This window comes from Odocoileus virginianus, unplaced genomic scaffold (genome assembly GCF_023699985.2).
Source record: "Odocoileus virginianus isolate 20LAN1187 ecotype Illinois unplaced genomic scaffold, Ovbor_1.2 Unplaced_Contig_2, whole genome shotgun sequence".
NCBI lineage: Eukaryota > Metazoa > Chordata > Mammalia > Artiodactyla > Cervidae > Odocoileus > Odocoileus virginianus.
Genome location: NW_027224319.1, coordinates 3,455,390 through 3,480,626, shown reverse-complemented (window position 1 = coordinate 3,480,626; position 25,237 = coordinate 3,455,390). Strand labels below are relative to the sequence as shown.

The following is a 25,237-nucleotide window of genomic DNA, read 5'->3' as shown; positions in this document are numbered from 1 at the left end:
GTCCTATAGATATCAATTAGGTCTAGCTGGTCCATTGTGTCATTTAGTTTGTGTTCCCTTGTTAATTTTCTGTTTAGTTGATCTATCCGTAGGTGTGAGTGGGGTATTAACGTCTCCCACTATTATTGTGTTATTATTAATTTCCCCTTTCATACTTGCTAGCATTTGCCTTAACATATTGTGGTGCTCCTGTGTTGGGTGCATATATATTTACAATTGTCATATCTTCTTCTTGCATCGATCCTTTGATCATTATGTAGTGTCCTCCTTTGTCTCTTTTCACAGCCTTTGTTTTAAAGTCTATTTTATCTGATATGAGTATTGCTACTCCTGCTTTCTTTTGGTCTCTATTTGCATGGAATATCTTTTTCCAGCCCTTCACTTTCAGTCTGTATGTGTCCCTTGTTTTGAGGTGGGTCTCTTGTAGACAGCATATATAGGGGTCTTGTTTTTGTATCCATTCAGCCAGTCTTTGTCTTTTGGTTGGGGCATTCAACCCATTTACATTTAAGGTAATTATTGATAAGTATGACCAACCTAGATAGCATATTAAAAAGCAGAGACATTACTTTGCCAACAAAGGTCCATCTAGTCAAGGCTATGGTTTTTCCAGTGGTCATGTATGGATGTGAGAGTTGGACTGTGAAGAAAGCTGAGCGCTGAAAAATTGATGCTTTTGAACTGTGGTGTTGGAGAAGACTCTTGAGAGTCCCTTGGACTGCAAGGAGATCCAACCAGTCCATCCTAAAGCAGATCAGTCCTGGGTGTTCATTGGAAGGACTGATGCTGAAGCTGAAACTCCAATACTTTTCGGCCACCTCATGCGAAGAGTTGACTCATTGGAAAAGACCCTGATGCTGGGAGGGATTGGGGGCAGGAGGAGAAGGGGTTGACAGAGGATGAGATGGCTGGATGGCATCACTGACTCGATGGACATGAGTTTGAGTAGACTCTGGGAGTTGGTGATGGACAGAGAGGCCTGGTGTGCTGTGATTCATGGGGTCGCAGAGAGTCGGACATGACTGAGCAACTGAACTGAACTGATGATTCTGTTGCCATTTACTTTGTTGTTTTGGGTTCAAGTTTATACACACTTTCTGTGTTTCCTGTCTAGAGAAGATCCTTTAGCATTTGTTGAAGAGCTGGTTTGGTGGTGCTGAATTCTCTCAGCTTTTGCTTGTCTGTAAAGCTTTTGAATTCTCCTTCATATCTGAATGAGATCCTTGCTGGGTACAGTAATCTGGGTTGTAGGTTTTTCTCTTTCATCACTTTAAGTATGTCCTGCCATTCCCTTCTGGCCTGAAGAGTTTCTATTGAAAGATCAGCTGTTACCCTTATGGGAATCCCCTTGTATGTTGTTGTTTTTCCCTTGCTGCTTTTAATGTTTGATCTTTGTTAATTTGATTAATATGTGTCTTGGGGTGTTTCACCTTGGTTTTATCCTGTTTGGGACTCTCTGGGTTTCTTGGACTTGGGTGACTATTTCCTTCCCCATTTTAGGGAACTTTTAAACTGTTATCTCCTCGAGTATTTTCTCATGGCTTTTCTTTTTGTCTTCTTCTTCTGGGACTCCTATGATTCAAATGTTGGGGCGTTTAACATGGTCCCAGAGGTCTCTGAGGTTGTCCTCATTTCTTTTAATTCTTTTTTCCTCTCTGCTTCATTTATTTCTACCATTCTATCTTCTACCTCACTTATCCTATCTTCTGCCTCCGTTATTCTACTGTTGGTTCCCTCCAGAGTGTTTTTGATCTCATTTATTGCATTATTCATTATATATTGACTTTTTTATTTCTTCTAGGTCCTTGTTAAACATTTCTTGCATCTTCTCAATCCTTGTCTCCAGGCTATTTATCTGTAACTCCATTTTGTTTTCAAGATTTTGGATCATTTTCACTATCATTATTCTGAATTCTTTTTCAGGTAGATTCCCTATCTCTTCCTCTTTTATTTGGTTTGGTGGGCATTTATCCTGTTCCTTTACCTGCTGAGTATTTCTCTGCCTTTTCATCTTGTTTAGATTGCTGTGTTTGGGGTGGCCTTTCTGTATTCTGGCAGTTTGTGGTTCCTCTTTATTGTGGAGGTTCCTCCCTGTGGGTGGGGTTGGACGAGTGGCTTGTCAAGGTTTCCTGGTTAGGGAAGCTTGCATTGGTGTTCTGGTGGGTGGAGCTGGATTTCTTCTCTCTGGAGTGCAATGAAGTGTCCAGTAGTGAGTTTTGAGATGTCAGTGGGTTTGGTGTGACTTTGGGCAGCCTGTATATTAAAGCTCAGGGCTATGTTCCTGTGTTGTTGGAGAATTTGCATGGTATGTCTTGCTCTGGAACTTGTTGGCTCTTGGGTGGAGCTTGGTTTCAGTGTAGGTATGGAGGCTTTTGGATGATCTCTTATCAATTAATGTTCCCTGGAGTCAGGAGTTCTCTGGTGTTCTCAGGTTTTGGGCTTAAGCCTCCTGCCTCTGGTTTTCAGTCTTATTCTTACAGTAGCCTCAAGACTTCTCCATCCATACAGCACTGATGATAAAACATCTAGGTTAATGATGAGAAGATTCTCCACAGTGAGGGATGCCTGGAGAGGTTCACAGAGTTACAGGGAGAAGAGAAGAGGGAGGAGGGGGAGAGAAGTGCCCAGGAGAAGAGGGGGAATCAAAAGAGAGCAGTCTAGCCAGTAATCACTTCCCTATGTGCTCTCCACAGTCTGGACCCCTCAGAGATGTTCACGGGGTTACACAGAGAGGAGAAGAGGGAGGAAGGAGACAGAGGTGGCCAGGAGGATAAAAGGGGGAATCAAAAGGAGAGAGACAGATCCAGCCAGTAATCAGTTCCCTAAGTGTTCTCCACAGCCTGGAACACACAAAGAGATTCACCAAGTTGGGTAGAGAAGAGAAGGGGTGGGGGGGGGGGGCAGATAGAGGCGACCTGGTGGAGGTAAGGGAGGGTCAAATGGGGGAGAGAGCGATCAGGCCAGTGATCTCGCTCCCAAGTAAAAATAGGTACTGAAGACTGGGTTCTTAAAGGTACAAAACTGGTAACAAATACCAAAAAGCAAAGATTAAAAATAGAGGTTAGACTCTCAAAAATACAATATTAACAAAACAAAGTCACAAAAATTATAAAATATATATATATGAAGTTTGCTTTAAAAATAGGGTCTTTTTTTTTGGCAAAGTAATAGTAGGTTATAAAAATGAAAATTAAAGGAGTAATAGAGGACTTAAAAATAAAAAAAAATTAAAAATGATAATAGTAAAAATATATCTAGGAATTTCTCTGGAGCTGTTGTGGGCAGTGTGGGATCAGTTCAGTTTCAGATAGTTCCTTGATCGGCTTATACTTCTCAAGATCTATAGGCCCTTCCAATGTAGTCGGTGCTAACTACAGGGTTTTAATCTGTTGACCTGTCACTTCCAAAGCGGTTCCCTCTGTTTATCTTAGCTTCTTCTGTTGCTGGACTCTTCAGTGTTTAATTTCCGCCCTGACACAAGGGGGCGAAGGTGGTCACTTATTTAGGCTCACTTGTTGAGCCGTGCTGTGGGGAGGAGGAACACTGCTAACAAATATCCCCGGCGCGTGTGGGGAGCGCTCGCAGTGTCTCAGTCGCACTGGGTTCGCCCCCGCTCACGGCGTGTGCTTTCATGGTCTACTCTTCTCAAGCTCCAGTTGCTCCGCCGGGAAACTGTCTAAGGCGGGTCCTGGTTGCGTGCCCTTTCCAGGTCTAAGCCGCTCAGGTTCTCGGGTACTCCACAAAGGCGCAGACTCGGTTGGGCCTGCATTTTGTGCCCTTCCCAGGTCCGAGCAGCTCAGGCGACCAGGTGCTTGGGGAGCGCGGTCACCCCCAGGTGGGGGTGCGTCTGATCGCCTCCCCCGTCCCAGCTGCTCGGTTTTCTGGGTGTCCAGTAGGCACACCTTCTCAGGTGTGCCGTGAGTCTCTTCCGGGGGGCTGATCTCTGGCTGCGACCCTCCCGGAGGATGTCAACAGTCCAGAATCCCAAGAACTCTTGGTTAGCAACGGAGCCTGCTTGCAGTTTGGTAGAGGATGCCTCTCGGGGGCCGCAATTTGCCTCTTTCCGGCTCTGGCTGCCCCCCAACCTACTTGTCCCAGTGGGGAAGGGCCGGTCCACAGCAGGCTAGCTCTCCTCTGGTATTCGCTCAGTCCTTTGTTCTGTGAGTGGGCCTGGCAGTGCCTTAGGTTAGGGCTTTTCACGGGATAGTTCTCTCTTTCTGCGTCCGTTCCCCACCCCTGGCTATCCCACAGTTTGGGTTGCTATCTCACATTAGTTCCCTCAGATTGCCCTCAGGGCATTCGGGCCCTGTCCTTACCCTAAGCAATGCTGCCCACTCCCCCCCTGTTCAGCCCCTGCTTGCTGGTGGCGGCTGAGCGCTGGGAGTTGCCGTTAGGCACGTAATCTGTGGGCTTTATTTATTTAGCCTCCCGGTTATGTTGCTCTCTGAGATTCCAAGATTCCCCACAGACCCGCCAGTGAGAGTGTTTCCTGGTGTTTGGAAACCTCTCCCTTCCTGGGACGGATCTCCATCCCTGCCTCTTTTGTCTTTTTATCTTTTGTATTTTGTCCTACCTCCTTTTGAAGACAATGGGCTGCCGTTCTGGGTGCCTGATGTCCTCTGCCAGTGTTCAGAAGTTGCTTTGTGGAATTTGCTCAGCGTTCAAATTGTTTCTTTTGATGAATTTGTGGGGGAGAAAGTGGTCTCCCCGTCCTATTCCTCCGCCACCTTAGGACCACCCCCCTGGTACCCATTTTAAAGTGACATCTATAAATGGTGTCATGTAATGCTTATTATCTGGCAAACTTGACTAGTATGATCATCTCCGGTTCCATCCATGTTGCTGTAAATAGAGATTTCATTCTTTGAGCTGAGTATAGTCCATCTATGGATGGTGCACGTCTTATGTTTATTCTGTCGGTGGACAGATGGGGAGTTCACGTGCTTGCTGTAGGTAGATGGGAAAAGCCGTGGACTCCATGTGTGATTGCTGTCGATGGTTTTCTCTTTGGACGGACAGGCAGGAGTGGCACTGCCAGATCTTCGGGGAGCTGCACCTTTCCTTCCTAAGGACCTTCTCTGCTTCTCTCCATACTGGCTGTGAGTTTACCTTTTTCCACGTATACACTGCACAGGGTCCCTTCTCTCCAGGCCCCCTCCATCATATATTCTGTGTGGTCTCTTTAATGACTGGTGCCAGGAGATACCTCCTTGTAGGTTTCATTTGCATTTCTCTAAGCACTCGAGATGCCTCCCCCCACCCCCGCGCCCCCAGGGGGTTTAAAAAGGAAAACACAGGTTGAGTGAATTTTCCCCTTGGTTTGTCACAGGTTGGCCCATTTTTTAATTTGTCTTCGATTACCTCATGCAGAAAATTTCTTGAGAGCTATGTGGTCTTTCACAGCCCCTGAAGCCTTTTTGCATATTAAGGACCCAGAAGCACAGGGTTTTAAGGCTGTTGCTCCTAAAAACGGCCACAAGGCGGCAGCACTTCTGCGTCAGCTCTCTGGTAACCTAGGTACCAGAGTCTGGAGAACTGCCTGTTCCTTGCTTGTCAATCAGGTGGAAAGCGCCCTAACAGACACCCAAGGGCTTGTGTCTCATTTCTCCTAGCTCCGTGAACTTCTAGGCAGATCCCAACACCTGCGCTGGTGGTATGCAACTGAGGGACTGTAAGGAAAGAGGCTAGAGGTACCTATTCACCAGAAGCCATGAAGACCGGGGGGCTTGCTCTCCTTGCCCAGGAAGTCCACCACCCTTTAGCTGTATGAGACTTGGTTTACCTGTAGGATGGCTCATGGTTTACTGTAGAATGGCTCGACTATATTTAGAGATCAGGGTCCCATCCAGAGGAGAGCAGGTGCCGGGGTCCAGCCTCAGCAGGATCCAGGGGGTACCCTCAGGATGAACGGCGTCGGCGAGAGAGAGAAGACACGTGAGACCAGCCTTGATAGGGCCAAGTCTGTGTTTTACTTTTTGACAACCGGTTTTATACCCTTTCACAGAACGTTTTCAAGGTACAAGATGCTTACTCATGATTACACAGGATTAGCATTACATCATTTTGATTTTTAGGAAAAGCAGGATTTTTTTGCTTTCTAATTCTATAGTAATTCTTAGCACATGATCTTCTGGCCTTGGGGCTATTAACATTTTATGCAGGTCAGGTGATTGTAAACCTATTTTCCGTTTTTATGGTGACCTTAACTGAAAGGTAACAGTGTCATAGGGAAATAGTACAGAGTAGAATTATATTCTTGTTAATACAAAAATTAATCTTTCTGCAAAAGTCAGTTGCATTTATCTAAGAAGTTTACCCCATACTGACTATGCGACTTTGGTGAGACAGCTTCTGCCTAGCACTCCTGACTGACAATTAACAACCACACTAGGGCTAAGTTCTTATTTCTCTAGATCTTTAACTATACTAACAATGGTTTTTATAACACAACCTTAGCACATTAAAGGCAAAAATACAGCAAGCAAAAACACAGCAAGCAAATCACAACCCAATAACCACCTATAGAATAATTTTTCTTATGTTTTCTAATAGGACTCCTTTACCCCTTAAAAGGGCTCTATATCTATTAGGGCTTTTATATAATCAGGTTCTTTATGCTATTTTATGATTAGGATATTATAAGCATCATGCATATTAGTACCAAGGGCATAAATGCGTTTGGCTAACAAACTACCAGCAAAGGAGTTTAAATTAAAACACTCCTTTCACCCTGAATAATCTCATAAAATACCACCACCTGGGAAACTTATTGATTAAAGTTCTAAATTATTCTTATTTGGGAAGAGATAGGGGAAGGCCTTCTGCCTGTGTCACAGAAATTAGGGAGTAGTCCATTGAGGCAGGCATCAGAAAGACAGATATCATCTTTAAGGTGAGCGCCGGGGGCAGCTTTTCGAAACCCCTGAAAACCTGATCCGCCTTGCCCGTCAGGTTTTCTCCCTTATGGCCTTTTTAGGGGTAGGGTCTCGTGTGTTGGCTCCCGGCAAGCAGGCGCTACAGGTCCAAGTGGCTTGTATGCTGGCTGTCCCATTCTCCCCTCGGTCACCGGGGCTCATGACTGTCAAAATAGGGATCCAAGCCACCTCGGCATTCCATGAGATGAGCCCAACCAGAATCACTTAGGCCTGAGTGAAACAGAGGCAGCGTTCTTACATTGAATTTTTATTCTCTCCTGGAGTATGCTCAATTTACAGTACTGTCTTTGAGTTCAGTACAAGGACCGATTTTTCTTTTGATTCTCTTGTGACAGTGTTTGTAGAGTGAGTAGAGTTGTCTGTGCTATGCAGTAGGGCCTCATTAATTGTCTATTTACATTAGCGTGTACCAGTTCAGGGTAACCTCATTATTTTTCTCTCCAACCTCGCCATCATGCTCCACCAGAAACTCTGAATTTTTTGTCTGAGGGTGAGTGTTTACATTTCCCTGTCAATTATTTCAGTTTGGTTCTAGTTTCCACCTAGAAGTGATATCATCAGCTTGGTCTTCCTCTGTCTGACCTACTTGAGTTAGTGAGGTCTTCTCTGGGTCCATGCATACTGTTGTCAATGGTGTGTTGCAATTTGGTTTTCTGAGTAATAGTCTGTTGTACACATGGTGTCTTCTTTGTATAAGGTGTATACATACATCATCTTTGTTTGTTCTACTATCGCTGGACAATAGCTTGCATGCCTTGCCCGTTGTAGGTAGATGGGAAAAGGCCAAGGGAGGGAGTGTGTGATTTTTCACTGCTGATCTTCTCTTTGGACATAAAAGTAGGAGTGCATGGCCAAATGTACAGAGCTGTAGTTTTTTCTCAAATAGCTTCTCTACTTCTCTCTATACTGGCTCTGAGCAATTTAGCTTTCTACAAATACCTTGCTCAGGGTACCTTTTCTCCAGGCCCTCTCCATCATGTATTGTTTGTAGGATTTTTGATGATTTGTGTCAGAGATACCTTGTTGTAGATTTCATTTGCATTTCTCTAAGCAGTGGAGATGCTGAGCATCTTCTCAGCTGCTTTAAAAAGAAAAACACAGGTTAAGTGAACTTTCTCCTTTTGAAATTGGCATGTGGCAAGCAGACTCTTCTATGAATTTTTCTTCCGTGACCTCCTACAGAACTTCATGAGAGCTGTGGTCTTTCACACCCTTCAAGCCTTTTGCTTATTAAGCACCCAGAAACATAGGTTTTACAGTCCACAGGGTTGCAAAGAGTCGGACACGACTGAGTGACTTCACTCTCAACGTAGGTTTTAAGGTGGTTGATCCTAGAAACAACCACTGTCAAACTTGAGATCCAAGCTACCTCAGGGCTCCAAGGTATGACCCCAGCCCAGCCCAGCCAGGCCTGAACAGAAAAGAGGAGGCATCTCTAAAGTGAAGTCAAGTTTTATTTTCTCCTGGATTATGGTTAATATACAGAATCGTGTATGAGTTGAATGGGAACTGGACTCAGGTTCAAATGTACATGGAATGACTGTTGCTTGGATTCTTTGGGACAGTTATTTGCAGAGTGAAAAGAGTTGTCTGTGTTCCACTGTAGGGTCTCCTAAATCATCTATCTTAAATATATATACAAATACATGTGTATCGGTGTGGAGCTGTGAACCCCGAGCTTGTAGTTTCCCTCTCCACCCTCCCCATCTTGCCCCTTTGAAAACAGTTTGACATTTTTTTGGTGTGTGAGTTCAGTGCTATCTGGGTGTCCATGTATATGTGATATCATGTGTGCTTGGTTTTTTTCTGCCTGAGTAGCAGTCTGTTGTTTATGTGAGGCCCGTCTTCTTTACCCTTTCTTCTGTTGCCGGGCATTTTCATAGTTTCCGTGCTTTGCCTGTTGCAGGTAAGATGGGCAAAGGCCAAATGAGCGTGTACGTGTGTGTTTCGAACGATGGTTTTCTTTCCCCACATGCAAGCAGGAGTGGGACTGCCGGAGCTTTAGGGAGCTGCACCTTTCCTTTCCTAAGGACCTCGTCACTTCTCTGCATACTGGCTGTGAGCCACTCAGCTTTCCACAAATACCTTCCTCGGAGTCACTTTTCTCCACACCCTCCCCATCAGATATTCTGTGTCGTCTCTTTGAGGACAGGTGCCAGAAGATACTTCATTTGAGATTTCACCTGCCTCTCTCTTAAGCACTGGAGATACTGGGCATCTTTTCAGGGACCTAAAAAAGAAAAAAAAAAAAAACCACACAAGTTCACTCTACTTCACCCTTTGATGCTGGCTTATCGCCACTTTGTCCCAGTTGACTTTTTATGGGCTCACCTCCTGCAGTAGATTTCTTGGGAGCTGTGGCCACTCACAGCCCCTGGAGGCTGCCGTTCATAAAGGCAGCTGCACTACTTCATCCCCACTCTGGTCTCCCAGGCAACCAGGGTCTGGGAGAAAGCCTTGCTCCTGGGATGTCAATCAGGTCAAGAGAGCCAGAAGAGACACCCAAGGTGGGTGTCATTTCTCTTTGCCCCTTGGAAGTTCTAGACCGATTCCAAGGCCTGCACCAGTGGCATGCGGAACTCTTAAGAAAGAGGTCAAAGTACCTCTGCTCCAGAAGACTGGGTGAGTTTTTAACTCACTCTGCCCTGGGATACACCACTCTTTAGCCATAGGAAGTTTGGTGTACCTGCAGGAAGGCTCATCTGATTGGATCCCATCCAGGGCTTACCAAGCACTTAAGGTCTGCTGTGGCCTCCATGGAAAGTTGTCAACTTTCTCCCCACTTAGGGGAATCGACTTTTTTTTGAGGAGTCATGGCCACTTCTGGTTCCAGGATATGACCCCATCTTGAATTGTGTATTCCTGAATGGAAAAGAGGAGGTATTTCTAAAGTAATTCACTTATCATCATCTCCTAGAGTACGATTAACTAACAGTGCCATGTTGAGATCATCAGTAACTAGACTCAGTATCACATATACAAGGACCATATTATCTTTGGATTTTGGGTGATAGTAATTGTGAGTGAGTAGTTATCCCGGCACTACAGTAGGCCCTCGTTTACTGTCTATTTAAGATACAGATATATACATAACATATATATATACACACACACACACACCTCACTGAGTACCGGTGAATCCCACCTCCTCATTCCCCTCTCCACCCTCCACATTAGCCGTGTTAGAAACAGAGTTTCTTTCCTGAAGCTGGCTGTTTCCATTTCCTTGGTGTGTTAGTTCCATTCTTTCAGAGTGTCCACCTGTAAGTGGTACCATGTGTGCTTGGGCTCTCTGTCTGACCTACTTTAGGTAGTAAGATCCTGTCCGGGTCCGTCCACACTGGCGTCAGGCCTGTGCTGTCATTCGCTTTTCTGTCTGAGTAGCAGTCCGTTGTTTATATGAGGCCTGTCGTCTTTACCCTTTCTTCTGTCGCCAGGCATTTTCGCAGTTTCCATGCCTTGCCCCCTGCAGGTGGATGGGCAAAGGTCAATGGAGTGTGTACGTGTGTGTTTCGAACGATGGTTTCCTCTCCCCACATGCAAGCAGGGGTGGGATGGCTGGAGCTTTAGGGAGCTGCACCTTTCCTTTCCTAAGGGCCTCGTCACTTCTCTGCATTCTGGCTGTGAGCCACTCCGCTTTCCACAGGTACCTTCCTTCAGTCACTTTTCTCCACACCCTCCCCATCTGTGTCGTCTCTTTGATGACAGGTGCCAGGAATACTTCATTGTAGATTTCACCTGCCTTTCTCTAAGCACTGGAGATACTGGGCACTTTTCAGGGGCTTTAAAAAGAAAAACACACGTTCACCCTTCTTCACGCTTTGGCGCAGGCTTGTCCCCAGTTGGCCCTAGCCAACGTTTTCGTCCCTCACAGCCCCTCGAGCCTTGTGCACATTAGGTACCCAGAAGGATAGCGTTCCAGGCTGCTGTTCGTGGAAACGGCCACAAGGAGGCAGCACTTCTTCACCCCCACTCTGCTCACCAGGGCAACCGGAGTCTGGGAAAAAGCCTTGTCCCTGGGATGTCCGTTACATCGAGAGTGCCTGAATAGACACCCAAGGTGGGCCTCATTTTCCTCTCCCCATGAAGTTCTAAACCAATTCCAAGCCCTGCACCAGTGTTATGTAGTTCACGAATTCTAAGGAGGAGGGAAAAGGGACCTCTGCTCCAGGAGCCATGAAGACTGGGTGACTTTCTAACTTGCTCTGCCCCGGGATTCACCATCCTTTAGCTGTGGGAGGTCTGGTGTATCTGCAGGAAGGCTCATTTGGAAATACAGACTGGGTTCCCATCTAGGGGATACCAGGAACTACAGGTCTCCTTGGAAAGCTGTCAGCTCCTACCTTCCTCACAGGAACTCATGACTTTCCATCAAGGAATCCCAGGCACCTCAGGTGCTAGGATATACCCTAGGCTTAATCAGTTAAGCCTGATTTCAAAAAGGATACTTTTTTTTTTTTTTAATGTATTATATAAATTTTTTTTTCCATTTATTTTTATTAGTTGGAGGCTAATTACTTTACATCATTACAGTAGTTTTTGTCATACATTGAAATGAATTAGCCATGGATTTACATGTATTCCCCATCCCGGTCCCCCCTCCCACCTCCCTCTCCACCCGATCCCTCTGGGTCTTCCCAGTGCACCAGGCCCGAGCACTTGTCTCATGCACCCAACCTGGGCTGGTGATCTGTTTCACCCTAGATAATATACATGTTTCAATGCTGTTCTCTTGAAAAATCCCACCCTCGCCTTCTCCCAGAGTCCACAAGTCTGTTCTATACATCTGAGTCTCTTTTTCTGTTTTGCATATAGGGTTATCGTTACCATCTTTCTAAATTCCATATATATGTTTTTAATCTCTTGCAGTATCGTAGTTTACTGTGTCATGTTTGAGTTCAATAGGAACTGGATTCATCTTTACATAACGCCTGCAGTGATTTTTCTTCACCTGCTTCTGTATGCTCTTGTGTCTTCTCAGCTGTGCCGTCACCTCCTCAGTCCTGATTAGGAAGCAACAATAATTCCAAGCTGTTAATGCTTTATTAGTAGAGAATGATGTAAGTTTGGGTAGAAAGAGTCCACTCAGTGTTTGAAGTAGTTAAGAGTCAGGTGTGAGGTCTTGGCAAGTGACATTTCTCTCTAGCCCAGGGCAACCTCAGGTGCTGGCGTGTAGATGGAGGATGCAACCTCAGAATGTGGGATCTCCTCGCTGATTTAAAGGTGCCCCAAGCACCTCAGCAGTGGCTGTGCTGAGGGAGTCCTAACTTCCCTGGGTGTGTAACTGTGTGTTCCTACCTCACACAGGCTGTTCAAGGCACTGGCCTGGCTTTCATCGTCTACACGGAGGCCATTAAGAACATGGAGGTGTCCCAGCTGTGGTCCGTGCTCTACTTCTTCATGCTGCTGCTGCTGGGCGTTGGGAGCATGCTGGGCAACACGGCCGCCATCCTCACCCCGCTGATGGACAGCAAGCTCATCTCCAGCTACCTGCCCAAGGAGGCCATCTCCGGTGAGTGGGCCAGGCACCAAGGTGGTGGGGCGTGGGCAGCCGAGCAGAGGCTCTGTCCTGAGGACTCACCTACTCCCCGAGTCACGGCTGCATACTCTTGGGAGTCCTGCCATGGCGCTCTCAGGCACTCTGGGTATGTAATTCACCCCACATCTGGTCCTCCACATCATGGGGAAGTCAGGTGGTCACCCCAACCTTCAGCAAAGGCCAGATTCCCCAACATGGCCCTCCAAGCTCTCCAGGCATTCAGAGAGCCTGCTTTATTGTCTGTGCTGACCTAAGAATAACCATGACAATTTGTACATTTCTTAAACACACTCTCAGTGAACCACCACCGAGTCAAGGTACAGAGCCTCTCTCTCACCCAAGAGCCCCCTCCCGCTGCTGTCCAGTCAGCACGCCCCTGCCCCAGCAGCCACCTCTGCTCTGAACGCTACCATCTGAGGTTGTTCCTGCTCTCAAACTGCACATCAGTTAAGTCACACTGTACTTACCCTGTCTGTCTGTGGCCGTCATTCAAGCTCAGTCTGTGAAATCCACTCTGGTTCAGTTCAGTTCAGTCGACTCTTTGTGACCCCATTGGACTGCAGCACGCCTGGCTTCCCTGTCCATCACCAACTCCTGGAGTTTACTCAAACTCATCTCCATTGAGTCAGGTGATGCCATCCAACCATCTCATCCTCTGTCGTCCCCTTCTCCTCCTGCCTTCAATCTTTCCCAGCATCAGGGTCTTTTCTAGTGAGTCAGCTCTTCTCATCAGGTGGCCAAAGTATTGGAGTTTCAGCTTCAGCATCAGTCCTGCCAATGAACACCCAGGACTGATCTCCTTTAGGATGGACTGGTTGGATCTCCTTGCAGTCCAAGGGACTCTCAAGAGTCTTCTCCAACACCACAGTTCAGAAGCATCAATTCTTCAGTGCTCAGCTTTCCTTGTAGTCCAGCTCTCACATCCATACACTCTGGTGGCAAGTGGCAATCATCTATCTCTCTTCTGTCTGTGAAAAAATCCACTGATAGCCCATACACAACGTATCTGCCCATTCTGCTCTTGGTGGACAAGCATGCCTCTCCACTTCACTCCACCACCCACCTGCTCCACTCCAACCCACAGTGTCTGGAGGAACCCCCAAGCCCTGCCTCTGATGACACCATTCCAACACATGCACAACAGCCCTCCAGCCCCAGTCCAACCCTGCTCCCGTCAGCGCCTGCCAGCGTCTCTCCTCTCAGGAGCCAGCACTGTGTGCCTACAGGTCCCTGACGGCTCACAGCCTGCTCTCCCCTCACGGGGCTCATGGCGGGTGGCAGTGGACAGCGAAGGGGGGAGCGTTAGGGTCTCATACTTGTTTTGGGGGGGGTGTCCGAATTCCATCACTGCTTCTTGTCGTGCTGTGTGATGTTGGGAAAGTTACCCGACATCGCTGAGCCGTGGCTCCCCCCCACCCTATAAAAGGGGGCTCGGCTCCTGCTACCTGACTCACAGCCTTCAGGAGCCAGCGGGGGACAAATGCCAAAGGCGCCGTGGGATCTGGGTCAGCATTTGTTTCCTCTCTCCCTCCCTACCCCTCTCTCTTCGGGTCAGATGTCAGTCCTCCACTGGGGGTCCTGCAGCTCAACTCTCCTCCCCCCAATTCACCTCCCACAAGCTGGAGTTGTTGGGATAAACAACATAAGCAGACCAACAGCCCGGGTGACATCACTTAGACAGCAGTGCCCCCAGTTTTACCTTTCACACTGAGTCGGGTGTCCGCTGCTAAACCCCTCCGTGAACGAGCGTCAGAAGTCCTACTGACACGCCTCCCGCCGCCTCGGCCCCACGGGAAGCTGGGTGAATAGGTGCGGTCGCAGGTGGGTGAGCAGGGGTCTTGTGGTCCCAGGTCTGGTGTGCCTCACCAACTGCGCCATCGGCATGGTGTTCACCATGGAGGCCGGCAGCTACTGGTTCGACATCTTCAACGACTACGCTGCCACACTGTCCCTGCTGCTCATCGTCCTGGTGGAAACGGTTGCCCTGTGCTACGTGTACGGACTGAGCAGGTAGGAGGCGCCGCCTGACAACGGCGCGGGAGATGCACCCACGAAGGCCACGCTCCCAGCACTTTCTCCAGTGTAGTTTTCAGAATCCCGGAGAAGTCTCCAGTCTACTGTAAGACAGATACTATCATGCTATTTATAAATTCAGGTAAAAGAGTCAAGTTATAAGAGACAGAGAGCGCGCTCGCAGACAGGATGGAGATCACAGTGGTGGGCTGCAGGCACTGCAGCTGCTGACAGACAGCAGGGCTGCCCTCGGGGCCCCCGGGGCTGAGGCCGGCTTCACGGGAGTCTCACCAGGCCCTCTGTGCCCGCCAGCGCTGGGCGCTGCCCTGCCTGTCTGCATTAGTGGCCTCCACTTGGAGGCCGGCCCCAGGGCCGTGTCCAAGCACCACTGGTGCCAGGCACAGCAGTTTCCTACGCACAGAGGGCTCCGTGGCCTGGACCGCCTGCCTCCAAGAGCACGGTAATCCAGACTTTCTCTCCCCACTCTCCCATCAGATTTGAAAGCGAGTTCAAGGCCATGACCGGACGCGCCCTGAACTGGTACTGGAAGGTCATGTGGGGCGGCGTGAGCCCTCTGCTTATCATCAGCCTCTTCATCTTCTACCTGAGCGACTACATCATCACAGGGACCCTGCAGTACCAGGCCTGGGACGCCGCCCAGGTATCTGCCGTCTCGGGGGTCTCGCTTTCTGAAACCAAGTGCCTCTCCAGAACAGGGGCAGTTGTTTGTCACAATGGGAACCATCATCCAGCTCCTTGCTTTCCTCAGCTTTTATTGGAGTATGGTTGCTTGACTATGTTGCGTTTGCTCCTGCTGCGTCACAGAGTGAATCAGCCAGACTTATGTCCATTTTTTTTTTACACTTTCTCCCCATTTAGGTCACCACAGAGCTCTGAGCAGAGTTCCCTGTGCTACAGAGCAGGTTCTCACTAGTTATCTATTTATACACCATGTTACATATGTCAATTCCAATCTCCCAGTTCATTCCATCCCCCTCTCCTGCTGATACCTCATTGTAGACCTCATTTCTCTAATATTTGTGAAATCCGAGTCTTTTTTGTTTCCATATAAAGTGTGGAATGTTTTGTTCTAATGCTGTGAAAATGTCCTTGGTAGTTTGATAGGGATTGCCATGTATCTGTGGACTGCTTTGGGTAGTATAGTCATTTTCACAGTATAGAGTCTTTCAGTCCAAGAAAACACAGTAGATCTCTTTATCTGTCTGTGTCATCTTTGATTTCTTTCATCAGTGTTTTATAGTTTTCTGAGTACAGGTCTTTTGCCTCCTTAGGTAGGTTTATTCCTAGGTATTTTATTCTTTTTGTTGTGATGGTAAATGGAATTGTTTCCTTAATTTCTCTTTCTGATCTTTTGTTAGTGTATAGGAATGCAAGAGATTTCTGTGCATTAATTTTGTATCCTGCAACTTTACCAAATTCACTGATTAGCACCAGTAGTTTTCTGGTGGCCTCTTTAGGTTTTGCAGATGACATACTATACACAGAAAGCAGTGATATTTTACCTTCTTTTCCAGTTTGTATTCCTTTTCTTTCTTTTTCCTCTCTGATCCCTGTGGCTGGGACTTCCAAAACGATACTGAATAAACCCACTACTGCATAGCACAGGGAACTCTGCTGCATGTTATGTGGCAGCCTGGATGGGAGGGAGTCTGGCGAGAATGGATACATATGCATGTATGGCTGAGTCCCTCTGAAACTATCACAACATTGTTAACCAGTTATTCTCCAATACAGAAAGTTAGAAGTGAGCATCCCAGAAAAAGTCATAAAGTGATGGATATAAAGGTTCCCACTTACTCTTGTAGTAGGCGCTGTTCCTGCTATGGTCATCTGGGAATTCATCCCTTTTGTATGGACATGGGAGTGATTTGTGAACTCAGAGCCGAAGTGCTTGCTTTCTGTTTCCTTAGATGTACAAGCTGTTTGGCTAGAACTCTGCAAGCTTCTTTATTACCAGTATCGGACATGTTTAAAATTTCTAATTCCTGAGTAAATAAAAAGAGGGGGAACAAAGTCATTAAGAGGGTGTACTCAACGATTTCAGAACAACAGACTGAACATACACAATATACCCTTTTGCTCTGATTATGAGAGAAAGAGGCTGTTATAAAGTCATAGAAATAGTAATTTGAGAGGGCAATTTATTCAGTTTACATGGAAAAGAGAACACTAGTATCTTCACCTACAAATACAAAGCAGGGCTACAAGACAGCACTTCACATAAAGCCCCCAAAACAGGTAGTGGGGGGAACTATGTTGAATAAGAATGGTCCTGTTCCTGATCTAAGCGGAAATGCTTTCAGGTTTTCACCGAGAATGTTTGCTGTGGGTTTGTTGTTTATAGCCTTTATTATGTCGGGGAAGGTTCCCTCTCACTACTTTCTGGAGCGTTTTTAGCGTGTGTGTCAAAGCCTTTTCTGTATCTGAGAGTCACGTAAAACACAAAGAGCAGCAGAGGTCCATGGGCTGCTTCCCAGAGCCACACTTGGCGTGGCGTTTTGGTTTACACACCGTATGTACTTTGGTTGACAGCAGACTTCCTTGGCTTGAGCATCCTCTGGTTCCTTGGTGAGAAGGCAGCATTTGTTGGCTTTGGGGCCTCAACTGGTTTATCATCCATTTTGCATTTAAGGAAACGTCACAAATTCTGCCGACTTAAGTCCATCAACCCTCCTCTTGAGACGAGAGCTGTGTTACTGGACTTAGTAGCTAACAAGGCACATGGGGGTGGTTTGAAGTCATTAAATAAAATTTAAAGTCCAGCCCTCTGGCATCACTGGCCACATTCCCGGGGCCAGTGGGGGTAACCCTGCAGGACAGCCCTGGGCAGGGGGAGCCCCTACCTTTTGCTGCCTTGAGCACCAGCCTTTTTTATTCCCATGGTCGCTCCCCACAGGGCGCTCCCAACAGCAAGCGCACTGCTTGTGTTCAGGGCACAGGGGCTGCGTCTGCCCCGCGGGTCCCTAGTGACTGTGCGCGGAGCGGGGCGTCTCCTGACACTCGGGTTCTCTCCTCAGGGTCAGCTGGTGACCAAGGACTACCCGCCCCAGGCCCTGGCCGTCATCGGGCTGCTCGTGGCCACCTCCACCATGTGCATCCCGCTCGGGGCCCTGGGCACACTCATCACACGCTGCCTCAGGCGGGGCGACACAGCCCCCGTGGCCTGAGCTGGGTGCCCCGGGACCAACGCCGGCCGCTCACCTAAAGGGGGGCGCATAGCTGCTACTGGAAATCCTGACTCTGGACACACTCGGTCCGCTGTCTTCTCGCAGATCAGGAAGGTGAGGAGGTGACTCCCTGAGGAGGAGCCCCGTCCCGCCCAGCAGGCGGCCCTGTGTCCCCGTCGCCTCCCCCAGAGAGGCAGGATTCCCACGGCGAGTCTGGAAGGTGGCTGCTTGATGGCAGCAAAGTCCAACAAGCAGGGTGCACTGTGAACTGAAATCTGACTTTAATTTTTATGAAATAAAATTTTAGCAGGTTTTTTTTTTTCTGAAGAAATCTCAAAACGTTAGAGGGCATTCATTTGTAGAGAAGTTGGTAAAAGGAGTTTTCAGTGCCTAAGATGACAAATCTGAATATCATCAGTGCAAAATAAGTTCTATTTTCAGTCACGGTGAACCTGCCATCAACTGTGTTCTCCTCCCCTGAGAGGATGGGCTGGCCATAAAGAAAGAGGCTTTGCCCAGGGCTCACACAGGAGGTCACGACTCCCTCACCTGCGGTCTCTCCGTGGGGCCAAGGCCAATCGTCTCCACAGACAACCCCAGACCCCAGTGTCTCAGAGCCTTCATGAGCTGCCAGGGCCACTGCAAGGATGAAAGTGAAGCCAATGTTCCCATAGGCCTAGGGTAATATCTGGACATTATGACCAGCTCTCTGTAGGAAAGACCATGACCACAGCTTATAGTCAGTGTTAATTTACTTAACCATACATAAGTTTTTCTAAAACATATAGAAAGATTGGTCTCAAACAGAGCCTCTTTTAAGTGAAGAAACCATATTTAGGACATGGCATTAGTCCACCGTGCAAACATCTGCTGTCTTTTTTACCTGTAACAGTAAGTCAGTCAAGGTCATCCTGACTTGAGAGGGTCCCTTCCTGTTCTAACATTCCTGAATCCCATGATCTCAGTGAAGCACAGGAAGGTTCTTTGGGTAGATTGTACAGACATCTTTAAAGACAGTTAAACACTCACCTGGGACATCAGCTGGAGATGGCTTTTCTCTTAAGACCGCTTGATGGTGTGGACTAAGCTGGAGAGTCACATGTAAATCAATGAAGTTAGGACAGACCCTCACCCCATATACAAAAATAAACCCCAAATGACTTAAAGACTTAATTAAATATAACACTTGCAGAAGAGAACATAGGCAAAACATTCTCTTGACAAAAACCATACCAATATTTTCTTAGGTTAGTTTACCAAGGCAATAGAGATAAAAGCAAAAATAAATAGGACCTAATCAAACATATAAGCTGTTACACAGCAAAAGGAAACCATAAAACAAAAAGACAACCTATGGACTGGGAGAAAATATTTCTAAATAGTATGTTAGTAACATACTAACAAGGGCTTAATTTCCAAAATTTACAGATAGCTCATACAACTCAACAATAATAAAGCAACCTAATCCAAAAATGGGCAAAAGACCTAAACAGACAGTTCTCCAAAGACAATGTACAGATGGCCAATATGCACAAGAAAGATGCTCAACATCAGTAATTATTAGAGAAATGCAAATCAAAAACTACAAATTAAAACATCACACTGGTGAGAATGACCATCACTGAAAAGTCTACAAATAACAAATGCTAGAGAGGGTGTGGAGAAAAGGGAACCCTCCTACACTCTTGGTGGGAATGTAGACTGGTGCAACCACTCTGGAAGACAATATGGGGGTTCCTCAGAAAACTAGAGTTGCTGTATGATCCAGCAATCCCACTCCTGGGCATATATCCAGACAAAACTAGGATTCAAAAAGATACATGCACCCTTATGTTCTTAGCAGCACTATTCACAATAGCCAAGACATGGTAACAACCTAAATGTCCATCAACAGATGAATGGAGAAAAGTGTGGTACGTATATGCAATGGAAGATCACTGAGCCATAAAGAACAACAAAATAATGCCATTTAGGGCAACAGGGATGGACCTAGACATTATCATACTATGTAAGTCAGAAAGAGAAAGACAAATATCATGACATCACTCGTAAGTGGAAGCTAAAACAATGCAAACGGACTCAAGAGAGCAGACCTGAGGGCGCCAAGGGGGAAGGGTGGTGGCTGAAGGATGGCCTGGGAGTTCGGGCCTTCCACACACAGGATGGACAAACAGCATGGTCCTGCAGGGCGCAGAACTGTATTCTCCATCCTGTGATAAACTGTAATAGGAAAAAAAACACTTGGCTTTAAAATGTACGCATGTACATACCACATCTAGTCAGTCCTGTGATTTCTCATCAGAGGTTCTTCAGTGTCCAGACCCCTCAGCTATCAAGGCCTGAAGAGTGGGCACACTCGACAGTAAATAACACCGAGTCTGTTCCTATAGCCTTACAGCTCGGTCCCCACCTCAGCCCTCAGTCATGATCCCTTAGGACAGAGGCCGCCCCTCTCGGGGATGTTCCTCGGCTGGGCGTCTCAGCCCCAAACACCAGGGCCCTTAGGAGTGCAGACCCAAATTCTGTCCTCAGGCAGCACCGCACTCACAGAGGCTGGACCTCGCTGGTCCTCCACCACGGTGTCCCTGCCAGCCCCCAGGGTGCACGTAACACTCCTGGTGCGCAGGCCACCCCCTGGAACCCGCCAACCTGAGAACTGGTGCCCTCCTAGAGAGAGATGGGGAATGGGTCAAACATTCAGGCACATTTACATCAAAAGTGACCTTTAAAAGTCTGAGAGCACTTTTGAGCACTTGTATGGAAAAGTCACTTCTCCAAAATAATTTCTGCTCACAAAAGTCAAACACATGAAGAACCATTATTATAGACTAATGTGCTCCAGATGAAAATGTCTCCAGTTTCGGTTCAGTATTATCCTGGTTTCTGAGAACTGCATGAAGAGCAGAACATTTCACAGTCATCCTCTTGAACCACTAAGTCCTGGTTCAAAAAAGCCTTTCCTGGCTGTTTTCTAGGGACTGCACCAAAGTAGTCATCTTGGCATCCGTCCACCCTCCTTCAAGAAGCTGGAGAAAGAAAGGCACATTCCATCCCCACACCCTTAGCAGTACCATGACATCAGGACCAGACAGGAACTCCAGAGAGCTTTCTACTCACACTAAGAACATGCCAACTCTTAGAGCTAAAAAATCAGGTAGGGAAATATTTGTGTTTTTAGCCACTGTCATAATAAAACCCTAAACAAGTATCTCTCTCGATCTTTTTGGTCATTTATGGGATGTAGTTTTGAAATCTCTAAACATAAATTTTTCCCCTCATTATGTAAAAATACTACTTAATTTTGGAAAAAAAGGAAAATAAAGGAACAGAGAATCTGTCTGATCTCTCTTCTGTTTGCTTCCTCACATGCACTGACCACACCAGTGCAGTAGTGTGTGAAGGCCATCACCTGAGAACAGAGTCACATGGTAACAGGAAGGCCAGCATCCCAAAGGAAAATCAGGGAAAAAATTCTAATGTGCTGGATTTAAGCAGAATGTGAGCTCTTCTGAATTGCTGCAGAATCTTTCCAACCCTTCTGAGAGAGAGAGGTCCTGGGTAGTCTGCCCACCTCAGGATCCCTTGTTGGCTGAGGCCACGAGAACCCACTCAGTAGGCCTGGGTGTGACCTCAGAACTGTCCTGGGGTGGAAAGGCTGTGTTGCCTACTGTGTTAGATTTTTTTTTATAAGTTATTGCACATAAAAAACTACAGCTATTGCACTTTATAGACAGAAAAGCTGAGGAAAAGAACTCACCCAGCATTTTCTACTGAACATTCAGGGAAAGAAAGAAAAAGAGTGACCAGTTTAAAAAGTCCTTTTAAGGCAAAAAGTACACCTACAAATATGAAATTCTCAACCAGAGCTTTCTGACCGGTCTCTTCAGGGGAATCTCGGGTCCTTTGGCTACTGCCCACCTGCACAGGATCCACCTTCATGGAGTCTGTTAAAACCAGCCCTGGGGAGGTTCTAGGGACAGTTCTGGTCCCTGGACTTGATGGCTCTTAGACTCTAGAAGGGAAGAGAAGCAGTAATAGATAATAAATGATACGATTACAGACTGCAATCTTTTCTAAGGAGGAAATAAACAAGCCCAGTGACGGTGTGAGAGGAACAATGCTAATATCAAGTGGCTGAGGAGGAGAAGCGGGCCTGATTTCAAGAAGAATGAACTGTAGTGACTGGAATTGCTGGAAGGTCCATCTAGGCAGAGGCAATAGCAGTGCAAAGGCCCGCAGGGAGAAGCAGCAGAAAGGAGGCCTGCGGCTAGACTGGGGAGGAGGGAGAAGGTGGGTGGGCTTAGGGAGCAGAAGGGGACCTTTTGGTTCCCTACAGAGGTCAGATGAGTCCTGGCAGCCATGACAATGAGGTTTCATTTTCTTCAGAGAGCAGCAAAATCTCACCCGAGGGTCTTAACATGGGACCCTGTGTCAACCAGCTGACACTGCAAGATTACTCATGGCTGTGGAGAAGGGACCACAGGGGCTATACATGGGGTTAGTGAGTCCACGGGCGAGATGGTGGTTGGTGTGGACACTGATGTGAGGAACTGGTGGATCTGAGTGTATTTTGGAGGGAAGAGTTGTCAAGACTTGCTTATGGATGGGATGCATAGTTGAAAGGAGGAGAGGGATATAATGTCACATTTACTGGGTGGATGCTGGTGGCATTTTCTGAGATGGAGAAAGCTGGGCATGGAACCAACCGGTCTACAGAGTATATAAATCAAGAGTCCTGGAAAAAGGAAAAAAAAAAAAAAAAAAACCTCTGCTAGACTGCATTTAGTTTGAGGCGACTGTGAATCAGGGGGGAATATGGGGTAGGCAGTTGAACATCAGAATCTAGGCTTTGGGAAAGATCCAATCTAGAGGTATATTTTTGGGAATCACAGTACAAAAATGCTATTCAAAACCAGGGGTCTAAACAGCATCACTGGGGGCAAGTGTGTACGTGGAGAAGAGGGCCTAGGGTGGAGAGGTACAAAAACCCCAGTGTTGCAGACACAGCCACGGCTTCCTTTCCGTCCTTCTCACAGAGGGGGTCTATGTGCCTCCCCGGGCCTCTGAATGGGCTTCTGAGTGCTCCGACCAGGAAACCTGACGTCAGAGGCTTGACCACAGAGGCCTCCACCTGGATTACTGGACCCCTCACTCGGGCCGCCCCAAGGCGGCAGGGCCACGCGGAGGCGCTGAGCTAACAGAACCAGTGGCATCCACCTTCCGGCCTCCCTTGTGTCGAACCAGACCAACCTGGGCCAGGGAGACCAGCCCCTCTGTCAGCTCAGAGACCCCTGTCAGCGCCCCCTGGATCACAGGAGTCACCCAGCTGAGCTCACACCCGGCTGCGACTCCTGACTCACAACACTGTGAGACTGCTTTCCAGCAATAGGAAGCCAGGACAGGGATAAAGCTGGGAGGAGACATCAGCGGGTGAGAGTGTGGAGTAAAGAACCCAGGAGGAGGTGTGCTCCCAAAAGCTCAGACAGAAGGACATCTCCAGGTCTCCTAGACACGACTGACGACCTGTACTTTCTGCTTCTCACCTCAGAGTCTACACTTAAACCCGACTAACAGGATATCAATTTAGGACATAAAATGTAAGATGATATTTTAATGGATGACACAGTAGCTCTGTACAGCTAGAAAACTAAATACACAAGAGGCATGCATCACTGAAAACGGTGAATGAAGAAAGATGAATGCCTGGGCCTTGGGCTAAAAAAAAAACGAAAGACAGTCATGCTCAGAATAATCGGTGAAAGGAAGTGCTAAGAACAAACAGGCCATCTAACCAGCTCAGCCAGGACCAGGGCATTTGTGGTGACAATTATACATATGTCACAACAACTCATTAAGTGTCTGCTCCCCGCAGTGAAACCCCACTCACGGTGCCTCTGCATGATGTCCAACACGGAGGACGGGAGCTGGACCTTGAGGAAGACCTTCCGCCTGTAGACTTACCTGGGCTTCTCAGCAGGTGTGTGTGTGCACGGTGATCGTAGGGAACTGCCATGTGGATGAGAATCAAAGACTGTGAAGAGACCAACTTCAACCCTCAAGTGAGGTCCAAATACAAATCAGAGCCCACGCTTTTCAACTCCAAGGCCAAGTGCTTGCTCTCATGCGCACCTTATCCAAATTCAGCTTCACAGGATGCTCTGTAAATAAAAAAAAAATCCCAGACAAAAAATTCTGGTGCTGCTGTGTTACACACACTCTACCTTTCGTTTTCTTGCCCCTTCTTACTTACTTACTTACACTTCTTACCCCTCTCTAGGAGTCACTTTTCAAACCTCTGACAAGCCCAAGAGCTGAGACAACTGACTTTAATCTGATGTCTGCAAATGGCTCTCATCTCAGATTCCTATTGTCAAAATAGAAAAGAAAAAAAAAGCTATGAGCAGGACTCGGGTTACTGCAAAACACCCTCAGGAGAATCCTCTGGCCCACAGACTGAGGAGCTGGGGCCCCGAGCTCAGGGCAGAGCCAGACCACCCTGCAAGAGGCGTCGGAGTGAGGATGCGTTCTCGGCAGTGCAGAAGCCCGACGCCCCTGGCAGTGCGGGGAGCCTGCAGTCCTACAGAGGCAGTGCTGTAGCTCTCAGGAACCACGCGGGACAAGAAAACTGGACCGCGTGTCGGATCACAGCACAGAGTCCCTCCCGGGCTGTGCTCCTCTGTCCGGCACTTCAGGTTTGGCCATGCGACCTGCTCCAACCAATGAAATGTGAGCAGAAGGGGCTGTCACCTTCAGGTGGAAATGTCTCCCTTTCCTTCCTGCCAGGACAACTGGTCATGTTCCCATGTGAAGCTGTCCCGTCACTGGGCCCCAGAAAGCAGACGGCACGTCGCAGAGCCGCAGCAGGCCCTTCAAGGATACACAGAAGCAGTGAGAAATAAGCCTTCGTGTTTTTTTTTATGCCCTTGAGATCTGTGGCTCATTTGTTACCTCAGCATAATCTGATCTACCTGGACGGACACAGACCCCTTCCTTACTTTACGCAGAGGAAAAAATACCTAAAAGGTGAAAAGACAAAATTATCCCCTTGGAGTTGAGCCATGTGGCCTTACTCAGGCACAAGTGGTGGGAGGGAATTTTTGGTAAACTCAACACCACTGAAGTCACACACTTCTTCCACCAAAAGTCACAAGAAAATGGAGAAGTCACAGACTGGAAGAAACATACAGCACACATAACCCACAGAGAATTCCTCTACAGACAAGGATTCCAACAAATCTTTAAGGACAGGCAATCTAACAGAAATGGGCAGAAGACCCAAAGGCACAGCACAGCAAACACCTGATTCTCACCAGCTCTGAATCACAACTTTGGATCGCTCCCTCCTTCCAGGCTATGCGACCAGACTCACAGAGAGCCCCCCGCCCTGTATCCGCCCCATGCGTGGTCCGCTCCCCGAGTGCGCCGACCCAGCGACTTGTTTCTAGCGCAGAGAATATGGCTCACGTGAGAGATGAGAGGACACTTCGGAGACGAGGTTAAAGAAGAATGTGACTTACTGGCTTTGATGAACCGAACTGCCAAAACGGAGAGGCCTATGTGGC

General features: G+C 47.5%; 1 protein-coding gene and 1 long non-coding RNA gene across 7 annotated transcripts in view; one reads left to right on the top strand and one right to left on the bottom strand.

The window, feature by feature from the left end:
- Window positions 1-21,017, top strand: part of SLC6A20 (solute carrier family 6 member 20) — a 50,771-nt gene extending 29,754 nt beyond the window's left edge. The window contains exons 8-12 of one of the 3 annotated variants that reach the window (XR_011486261.1): window positions 12,243-12,447; window positions 14,325-14,484; window positions 14,983-15,148; window positions 17,526-17,789; window positions 20,651-21,017. Coding sequence is in view for 2 of the 3 variants with exons in the window: in XM_020915832.2 (XP_020771491.2) it covers window positions 12,243-12,447; window positions 14,325-14,484; window positions 14,983-15,421 (804 nt within the window). In the remaining variant the exon portion in view is untranslated. Of the gene's footprint in view, window positions 1-12,242; window positions 12,448-14,324; window positions 14,485-14,982; window positions 15,820-17,525; window positions 17,990-20,650 lie in introns of those variants that run through there. The other 2 variants (XM_020915833.2, XM_020915832.2) reach the window with 2 other exon arrangements.
- Window positions 5,947-17,529, bottom strand: LOC110152238 (uncharacterized). 4 transcript variants are annotated; one of them, XR_011486263.1, is made up of 4 exons: window positions 16,306-17,529; window positions 12,942-14,591; window positions 9,664-9,797; window positions 5,947-9,165 (listed from the first exon to the last, which is right to left on the bottom strand). It is a non-coding gene; the product is annotated as an uncharacterized lncRNA (long non-coding RNA). The 4 variants fall into 4 exon arrangements; XR_011486265.1 differs by lacking the exons at window positions 5,947-9,165; window positions 9,664-9,797 and adding an exon at window positions 12,339-12,425 and having other exon boundaries at window positions 12,517-14,591; XR_011486264.1 differs by lacking the exons at window positions 5,947-9,165; window positions 9,664-9,797 and adding an exon at window positions 12,443-12,724.
- Window positions 21,018-25,237: the final 4,220 nt, after the last annotated feature.